Source organism: Tachysurus fulvidraco, chromosome 12 (assembly GCF_022655615.1).
Source record: "Tachysurus fulvidraco isolate hzauxx_2018 chromosome 12, HZAU_PFXX_2.0, whole genome shotgun sequence".
Taxonomy (NCBI): domain Eukaryota; kingdom Metazoa; phylum Chordata; class Actinopteri; order Siluriformes; family Bagridae; genus Tachysurus; species Tachysurus fulvidraco.
This window is the reverse complement of record NC_062529.1, coordinates 10150781-10161434: the sequence shown is the minus strand read 5'-3', so window position 1 is coordinate 10161434 and position 10654 is coordinate 10150781. Positions and strand designations below refer to the sequence as shown.

General features: G+C 35.9%; 1 protein-coding gene across 4 annotated transcripts; it reads left to right on the top strand.

Annotated features, from left to right (window-relative positions):
* Positions 1-3790: 3790 nt before the first annotated feature.
* Positions 3791-10262, top strand: mapre3a (microtubule-associated protein, RP/EB family, member 3a). Of its 4 annotated transcripts, none has more exons than XM_047821762.1 (7): positions 3791-3938; positions 5792-5914; positions 6107-6252; positions 6506-6701; positions 7485-7621; positions 7996-8148; positions 9224-10262. In XM_047821762.1, the coding sequence occupies exons 2-7, from the start codon at positions 5794-5796 to the stop codon at positions 9389-9391; spliced, it is 921 nt and encodes a 306-aa protein (XP_047677718.1). In that variant the 5' UTR covers positions 3791-3938; positions 5792-5793; the 3' UTR covers positions 9392-10262. The 4 variants fall into 4 exon arrangements, with proteins under 4 accessions (XP_047677718.1, XP_027028552.1, XP_027028553.1 ...); XM_027172751.2 differs by having other exon boundaries at positions 3792-3938; positions 6506-6662; XM_027172752.2 differs by having other exon boundaries at positions 3792-3938; positions 6506-6662; positions 8953-10262.
* The last annotated feature ends 392 nt before the right edge of the window (positions 10263-10654 follow it).

Genomic DNA, 10654 nt, shown 5'->3' with positions numbered 1-10654 from the left:
CCTGATTTCTATCCAGTTTTATAATATTCTCATGGACAAGAATGTTATGAGTACGTTCAGTCTTTTCCCTGTACTAAGAAAACAGTAAAAAAAACAAGAGGCGTGAACCGTTACTGATGCTCCAACAACTGCCATTAGAGTTTCGCCAAAACAGGTTTTTTGTTTTTGTTTTCTTGATACAGAGAAATGTTGAATCTATTGTCAGTTGCACAAACTGTTCATGTATGTGCTGATCTATTAGGTTGTAAAAAGTCTGGAATATTCCTTTAAAAGATGTGTACATTTGGCAGGAATTTTGAACAAACATTACAGTAATAAGACCGCAGCTAATGGACGTGGGACAATGTATATCATCGTATATTTTGCCACATTTTTAAATGATTTGGGCACATGACTATGTGTTTACCTCAGTGTTTTATCTTTGGAATTGCACTTATGTACAGTAACTACCCTGCCTCCTCATTTGTTAAGCTGTACATCTGTTGTGGTATTCAAATAACACATTAAAAAAGATGCTTCTATATCGCAGCCTCTGTATCGCTTTTGTGTTTTCGGTGTGTATAATAATCCATAATTTATTTTCTTTCATATGGCTGTTGACTTGTGGATGATTCAAAAGCAAGTTAAAGTGTTTGATCGAATCTTGTTAAGGCCACAGCTTATGATTCAGCCAGAAACTGTGTATGTTCATATTGGTTTATTTTTTCCTATTGTTTCAGCCTTTGGTTTGACCACATGACATGGCGGGTGTGGTAACAGTGGTGTGTCCCTGTGTGGTAGACTTGTGTCTTGTTGCCGAGTGTTATCAATAGCTGTTCATTCTTAGTTTATGGTCAAGTAATGTAGTACCGTACCGCCCATTAATGTGAACCAATATAAATGCCATGTTTACAGTGTCACATATCAGGATTGATTTTCTTATTTAAATTTGACTGCAGCATCCTTATGTAATTGCCTGGGATTTCCTATTTGTGTTTGACACAGTACCACCAGTAATACAATGAAACAAATTGCTTTGTTGTTTTTAAAATTATGTTAAACACATTTTTAATCATTTTTGAGACTTGGGAGGAGACATACTGTAGGCTTTTAGAGATCACCAAAAAAATACTTCTTAAGAAATCATGGTTTATGTGTTGTACAATATAAAAGAAAACCCTTTAAGATCTGTAAATGATTCAAAACTCAACACTTTATTGATCACATGCATTATGGTCGTGAATAAATAAACTGAAAATGGCTCACAGACATACTGAAATGCTAAATTAAAGGAGATTTTTGCTAGCATGTCTTTTACTGGTTCTGCTACTACTCCCATCTGTAGTTCGGACATATCGGACCCCACTGTCTCCCGATATGTAATACAGTAACAGAAATCTTTAAATTAAAGAAACAATCCAGACACACCAGATGCACTTGGATGATTTCTTTATTGGTGCTGAATATTCATGTGTGTGGATGTTTTGGTTTCCTTTTGGAACTCTCTCGATGTTTCTCAATTGTTATTTTTTTATATGCCATGTATGTATGCACTAGAAGTGTATGTGTTATGTTCCTCTTCAAATAAACCCTGTCCAAACTTGTATGTTAGTTTTGATCCTTAAATGAATTGCAGCCTTAAAGCAGGATCAACCTATACATGCATGCATTATTACAGTATGTGATATAATAATATAATATAATATAATATAATATAATAACACACAAAAACACACACATGCTCCCACTGTTCAATTGATAAAACATTGTACAGTTGCACGGTGCTACAATACTTTGCAATGTGTCCAAATATTACAGATTTCCCATAATGCATTGCAATTTTGTGATGTGTTATAAAAATGTTCACAGACTGACAAAATGTGATGCGTGCTGCAACTTAACGACAAGTTCATTATGATCATAGAGTGCTACATAGTCTGCTAATCAATGCTTGCATAATTAAATTATATTAACCGAATGACTTAAAATATCGGAATGAAAATAAAATGCTCAGAAACATTGATCATTTATGTGAATAAACCTTATTGGTAGAAGTGAACAGTGAACAGCACCAAAAAAATGGCCAATAAATACTCAGTGCATTACACGGTTCCTTCAGTATTGTAGAACTTCAATATATAGAAAGTTTTGCAATTTTCCATAATTACAGCAAATTTTGCTGAGATTTTGGGGCATGATGCATCATGTGACCTCATCACAATTTGCCTACAGCCAAAACCCTCTTCCATTCATGTATATAATGCTATCGTAGAAAATAATTACATGTTTTTTCAGTAGTTTAAATTAAGAATCCTGTGCTTACTACTGTAATTCGCAGTTCAACAGTTTGCTGGAAAAAGTTACAAAATAGATCCGACAAAAAACAAAACAAAAAAACAAAACATTTTTGTCCACAGTAATCACAGCAAAAAAAAAAAAACTCCTGGAGGGACTGATTACAAAAAATTGGGTAGGTCTGCTGAGGACGTAGAACGATCTACAGTATGAAGATAAACATAATACGTGTAAGCGACACAGCAGGGGACCATAAAATGATCTTTTCCTTTGAAGCAGAAGGACCAGGTTCTCTACTGGTGCCCTTGTGACAAGATGTGTGCAAAATACACAATAGCAATTAGAGTAATAACGTACAAAAGTACTGCACATGGTTACAGTATAATTACTGTAGATTGTTCTTAGTGGCTTTCAAATTTTGTTGCACAAAAGAGTCTCAATTGTCTCTTTACTAGACAAGGACATAGTAAAGTAGTAAAGATTACAGTAGTTCTTGCATCTTAGTTGTTATATTTTCAATTTTTCCAAATTTAACACAGACAATTTTTGTATTTGGTATTCAGGATAAACTTGACACAGATTCCATGACTGTCTCAGAAAATCTCTCAAACACACTGATGATTTGATGAATTTATTTTGTCTGCTATCTAGCTGCAGGAGTAATTTAAGGTATACAAATAATGCCAAAGAAAATTCCATAACTATAAAAAACTGAACAGGTTGTACTGTAGAAAAATAATCAACAATGGTTTGCACAAAGCTGATTTTTTCCCCAATAACAATCTTGTAGTGAAGTGTTTGATTCCTTCACAACGCTTTGTCAATGCTGAGTTTTTATTTATCTGCACAATGAGATCATGTTGGTGGATTTCTGACACAGCTATAAACATTCCCTAACCATTTTTTTTATTTCTCTTTCTTTTAAAAGTAATAAAACAAAAACAGAGCCTATCGTGGATTTTATGCAGAAACCTGAAAATGCTCCCTACTAAAAACTTTGTTACAGCTTTACCTGTCCTGTTAAAGCTGTTACTATACCTAGTGCTTTAATACAAACTTGTGAGCTGTTGTTATAGAAAATGAATCAACTTCAGACCAATCAGACTCAAGAATACAACAGAACTACTGTTTTTTTTACTCACTCCACAAAATTACAGTGTATGCAATAATAACACTAACAACAGAGCATTATTATCCTTATTACATGGTATCTATCATAATATAGGAATAGATATATAGTATTTTAATGAATTTTAAACTTTAATATATTGACTTATTTTATTTCTTAATTTTATATATATCTTATTATTATTATTATTATTATTATTATTATTATTATTATTATTATATATTCTTTTTCTCTCTCTTCTGTTTCCATACAAACCTGCTTTGAGACAATGGGAAATTTTTAAAAACGCTATAGGAATAAATTGAATTGAATTGAACAATGAATGCATTTTGATTGTATTTGTGAAAATATTAAAACACACATTTGGGCATATAAACGGCAGGGGCGGGGCGAGCTACTATTCAGCGCATGCGCAGTAGCGGCGGGGGCGGCCGTTACAAACCACTGCACCGCGCTGTAACCGCTATCCCAGTAGAGCTAGTCTTGGATTTTGACAGGAGGCGTTACATCGGGAACCTAGGCGAAAGATAATACAGTAAGTGATTAAAAAAACACGTATTTGATCTTTTTTGTTAGGTTTTTGAACAGAAAGCGCTTGGGCTTTGTTCGTGTTTGGGCCTTTTTGGCTCTGTTGTGTCTCTGAGTGTCCAGTCAGAGAAAACGACCGTTACAGGGACAGTGTGCAGTGCGCGAGCGCGGCCTGTCACGATTAAGATGTTTTTTTTTGTTAGTGAGCCAGCATGACATTTAATACAATCAACGTCGTAAAAGTGAAAGTTAGCATTTAAATCACAGCACTGTGAAACCTTCCAGACGACAATGACGGTGTGGGCTGGTGTTCTGAGGGCCTGTGGGCTCTGTGAAGGAGATGCAAAGTGTAATGTTTCACACTGCTGTCTGCTCTGTCAATGTGGACGTTTACTGACTCAGCAAGTTGTTGTTTTAGTAATCTACCACAGGTACGATAAATCTACAACGAAATAGGTATATAATCTGGCACAGTATGTTCTTTTTATTTAGAATAAATATGCACGCGGGCTTTTAATAAAGCGCTGCAAAATCAGGAGCCATGTATAATTATTGTACAGGTAACGTTAAAACTCGGGACGGCGTCTTTATACTCAATTTAATATTAATTACATACTTTTACCTGATGTAGTTATTTATTTTCAAAATAAACCACAGTCAACGAGAGAATAGTGGTGCTCGTGCATAATCGTAGTGCGCGCGTGTTATAAAGGTCGTGATGCTTTTATTAGGAAATTCACCTCAGTGCAGCACAGAGTCTGATGACTGGACTGGACAGAGATGGACTTCTCAAGCTTTCTGTCACCAAACAGTTCACCTTTAACAGTCCACATAGAGTTCATGATCTGTGGAAATATGTACAGTAATATTTTGTCTGTTTATTAGTGTTCTAAACTTTCCACCTAACAAATACATTTAAGCCCAAGGTGACATTTTCCTGGCTGTTTAATGATGGTTTGATTAAAGCCATTCAGTTCAAGTGAACTATCAAACAGGCTTGTAACTATAATACATTTTATAATAATGGGATGTGATTTCCAACACAAATAGAAAACCACAAAAGTGTTATTCTTTGTTATATACTTCATTTATACATTTTATGCAGAGCCAATAAATGTGTTCGCTATTTGTATCAGGGAGCTAAAGCAAATTAGATTTCATTACTATCCACAAAATTACAAAGCCAAAGGCACCCATCTATGTACAGTATGTGTGTTAAGGCTAATGGGTTTTAGGCTTCCTTTTTTTGACATGCTGGGATTGAGAACAGGTTGGATTTCCACCACTTTAAATTAAAAGAAAAAAAAAATAAACATGCAAAGCAACTTACAATTTATCTCATTTTATACAATTGCAGGTTATGGGCCCTGCTCAGGGGCCCCAGCAGTGGTACCTTGGTGGATCTGGGATTTGAACTCACAACCTTCCAATCAGTAGTCCGACATCTTAACCACTAGGCTACCAAATCCCCCAGGGCTGAATTAAATTGGACATGATTGATCAGTTTTAATTACATTAAATAGAGAAGCTGTGTCCAAAATGATAGGAGTAGAGGGTAGTTTCAAAGGGTAGTGCACGTCTTCTTGTTGGTATTCTGAAAACACTACTCACGATAACTACACATTGACATAGAATAGTCTATAAGTATGTGATTTGGACACACTTAGAATTCTTTTCTTTTTCTTTCTTTCTTTCTTTTTTTTTTTTAAATATTTCAAGTGCAGGTTCTCCTGCCTGTGCTAAAGATCTATTGATTTTCTGTGTTTGGAATAGCCATGTCAATGTCTGGTCAAATTTCAATGATTTAAAGTCCAGCTAGATGTAATAATAACTGTTGTTACCTCATTTCCTCCATGTAAGGAATGGCGGTGAATGTATACTCCACGTCTGTCACCAATGAGAACCTGAGCCGACATGACATGCTGGCATGGGTGAATGATTCTCTCCAGCTCAGCTACACCAAAATAGAACAGTTATGTTCAGGTGAGTGTCAATTTCACCTTAGCGACATTCACTGTTCTGGCCATTGTTTCCCCCGAGTTTCACAATCTCATTTGGATCTGACTGATTCTGATTGTTCACCAGATCAACATGACAGTAATTATTTAATCATAATAACTTAGAATCATAAGGAATAGGGTAAATATGTTTTTTGTGTATTTGTTTTATCTCTAGGTGCAGCATATTGTCAGTTCATGGACATGTTATTCCCAGGGTGTATTTTTCTAAAGAAGGTGAAATTCCAAGCAAAGCTGGAACATGAGTATATACACAATTTCAAAGTTCTTCAGGCGGCTTTCAAGAGGATGACTGTGGACAAAGTTAGTCAGTTTTTGATGTTTTAAACATTTTGCACTATAATATAAATAACAATATAAATTCAGCACTATATGTCTTATAATGTATTAAAATTTATGTTATACGCCAAGACAGAAGTGTCTGTACATTGTGCTCTGTTTAGTTATTTATTGGAAAATTTTATATTTTGTTATCAGTTTTTGTCTTCATGTTTAACTCAATATTATGAGAGTATTGTGATATTTGTGTTTATTTTTCCTGTTTATTACCGATCAGATAATCCCAGTGGAAAAGCTTGTAAAGGGAAAGTTCCAGGACAACTTTGAATTCGTCCAGTGGTTCAAGAAATTTTTTGATGCCAACTATGATGGAAAAGAGTATGATCCTCTTCAAGCTAGACAGGGTCAAGACATGGCTCCTCCCCCAAATCCAGGTGAACACTTTTTCCACAAACCCAAGAGAACTGGTCCAGGTAACCATGATTCTACTGCACCTCTGCTGCATCCATCGCTGAGCTTCTACCCTGCAAGTGGCCGGTTTGTGCACTGCCTTGGGAATGATCGCTCCATGCTGAAGCTTCCATAAATGTGAACAAGTGTGAAATTGCATTTTGTCGTGAAATATTCAGCTTAGTGCCATTGAGGAAACTCAGTGCAAACATGTAACTAACAACCAAAGGTGCACAGTGATGACTTGGGCTAATGGTTTATATTACATAATGAACTCAATGATTCTCATGCAAGGCAAGGATTTTCTTGTTTTTGACTTGTTTTTGTTACCCAATCCAAAAAATACAATCTTAATGTCAGGAAGAAAATATTTGAATTATATATATATATATATATATATATATATATATATATATATATATATATATATATATATATATAATTCCATTTTGATGTCAGTAACAAGACAAGAAATCTAAAACTTAATTATAAATGGTTAACAATTGACATTTGCTGTGATGTCATTGGGCTGGACTTCAAATGTGTCCACAATTCTATTAAGATCTATTTATTATGACGTGACTTTTGTTAAATATGCATTCATGTTTAACCAATGTTACAAAATTAACTAACTATCCATGCAACGGCTGTAGACTAGAAGGCTGAACTTGGAGCCTTAGCACCTCATTGATCGTTGCTATTTCTGCATATTTAAATTACATCAGCTTACTGCATGAAACATGTTTCTCTTTGTATAGCTGTGGTGATAAGACTATCACTCAACACTGAAGTTGTTTTAATTTTAGGGCCACAGAGAACGTCACCGACAGTACCCAAAAACATGCCCACGCCACAGAGGGCGATGAACACTACTATCAGGAAGAACCCCAGTCTCGCTCGGAATGGAGGTGGTGATGCTGACATCATGGAGCTTAATCAACAGGTAGAGTCACTGGGAGGGTAAGGACATCTTAATCTGCCTTCCAGTGTTTCACATGAGTTGGGTGATGTATAATTGTTTTTTTTGTTTTTTTTTGCTTGTTTGTTTGTTTTTCCACACAATTTCAAATATATCTTTCGTACTGATACTCATCCTAATGCTTGTACTGATGAGTGAACTCTTACTATAGTAATAGTGATTACAAATCATCCAATAGAGCATGTACCGTATTCCAATTATAACTTCAGAACTGAACTGTTTTTATCCGGTTTATAATGACCTATATTCCTCAGAATAGATCTACCTATGCATGCCCTCTCTCAGTAGTAAGAAAAGTCGTCCTTTTCTGTTTTTTTTTTTTCATTTTCTTTGCAAAGTTAATGGAACTGAAGTTAACTGTAGATGGTCTGGAGAAGGAAAGAGATTTCTACTTCAGCAAACTTCGAGACATTGAGCTGATCTGCCAGGAACATGAGAGCGAGAACAACCCCGTCCTCAGTAGGATAATTGACATCCTTTATGCCACAGAGGTAAGACTATCTGTTCCAACCAAAAATGACAAAGGATAAACGAGTGGATAATGATTTGGTCACACTAGCAAGGCAAAACAGACAAACGCTAATTTTCAACATATGCGCATAACATGACAGAGCTGTGATTGTCATAACAGCAACAGTGTGAAATCTGATTTCATGCGAATTGTGTATGGATCAGTAAAGCAGCAACCCAAGCAATTGGCTTGAATGTTTTCTCTGACCAACCCTGTGTTGTGTGTGCTCAGTGGTTAAGGTGTCGGACTACTGAGCAAATGGTCATGGGTTCAAAACCCAGGTCCACCAAGGTGCCACTACTAGACAAGCAAGTCCAGAGCAAGGCCCTTAATTTCTCAGTTATCTGCTAAATGTAAATGCTAAATGTGTAGTCTGACATTTCTCTGGTTTCCGCTCACAACTTGTAATTTTAACCTTTATAACCCATCTCCAGACTGATGGTCAAATGTGGTTTTATCTTATCCAGTCATATATGACTCTCATTACATGTTTATAGAGACATTACAAAACAAAAGCATGGAACTAAGTAACAGAGATGCTATTGTCTCTGTTGAGTGTACAGTATGTGGATGGTACAATTAGCTTGCACTATTACTACTTTTCATAACAGCATAAATGCTGTAAAAGTTCACCCCCACAAGTGACAACCATAGATAGCATTCACTACATGAGACAAACTACAAGCAAAACAAGCAACTTGTTGCTTGCTAGTGTGACAAGGTTAGAAAATGAGAGAGATGTAATCAAACTCAATAAATAAATGTCATGTTTCTCGGAATGCAGGAAGGCTTTGCAGCACCAGAAGATGAGGACATAGATGAGCAGGCCCACTTGGACCAGGATGAATACTGAGTTCTCCCTTCCCTTCCTGTCCTGTCTCTCCCTCCCTTCCTCCCTTTCCACGCCCCTATTCTCCTGCCCTGCTAAACCCGTCCCCCTGACTTTAATTTTGGAATTATTCCTCCATTGCACGCTGTTGGTATTTCCTCCATTACCTCTGTATCTATAGATGCCCTGTATGTACTAAGTATCTGTTTGTCTACTCCTACTACAGTTCATGCACTACACCTCAGAGGCCCAGTACTACCCGCTTCACCCCAAGACAATAGCAACAGCAGTGATATATCCTAGTCATCTCAGCATGTTTTACATTACGACATGGAGAATGAACACGAACAAGGCATCAGACGTTGAGGGTAGCACAATGAACTTAACACAGTAAATGTTATGTGATCAGAAAGTATTTTTGAAGAAAGATGCAAAAAAGTATGCTGCCTGGAATGCAGTTGCCTTAGATCTCCTGCATTTTGCGTCATCGCTCTGTACTTGCTCTGTTCACTAGGGTCATTCTTAAAAATCTTTGTTTCTGACAAGCTAGCACAAGAACAATGAAAAATACTGTGAAAATTTTTATCAACCTGCCACCTTTGGATTTGCTATTTGGGGTCTTCTTTGGATAAAGCAATTACAAAGATACAATAAAGGAAATGTAGGAAGACAAAAAAAGGGACATTTTATGATGAAAAATAATTAAGAAACCAAACACAAAGAATGTAACAGATTGTCCTTTTACAATTTAGTTAGTTACTGTATCTAATGGGAGCATGTGAATGTTATATATGTATAGTGAATGAGTGATATATTTGTATTTTTTTTAACAGAGCTTTGATTCAGTTTAATTGATTGGATATTGCTCACACAGTATCAACTAATGAAACAACTGTTGAAATGGAAAGTGGTATTTGATACTAATCAAATCAGAACAGTGACACTACTGATCAAATGGCATTTAATTGAAGTTTTGCTGCTAATTATACTGCATTTCTGTATTTTATTTCATTTATAATTTATTCTGCTATTGAATAGCATGAGCTAGTGTTTTTGTGACTACTTTATTTTCGGAGTTAAGGCCTAGATGTGAAGGAACTGAATGCCATTTGCTAGAAGCATTGTGCTGCCTTTACAGTTTGAATCCTCACCCATCTGCATCAGGACTGTTTCACTCACACTTTTTGTCTACATTTAAAAGTGGACATGATAGTGTTTGCATAAATAGTTTTGCATTTTATTGAGTAAATAAACAGTTGTAAAAATGCGTGTCTCCATTGTTGTTACACAGTTTCATAAAGACCAGAGAAGCTTCTCAGGTCCACAAAGCTGCCACTCCTGGGCCCATTAGCAAGGCCCTCAACCCTCAATTGCTCAGTTGTATAAAAATTAGATGTAAGTTGCTATGGATAATGCCATAATGTAAAGGCATTACTTGCATGTATGGATATAATGCAATCTGCTATACATAAAAATATAGGTAACCTGATTAAGACATTTGGCGTCTATAAGATATTAGCCACTTTCAAAATACTTCGATGCAACTAGCTTAGAATGTGCAGTTGATGCCATGAATTGTACATTATATATAGTGTGTATATATTACGTAATACGTTATACATTGCCTGTAGTAAACACGTGACACGTGTCAGAAGGT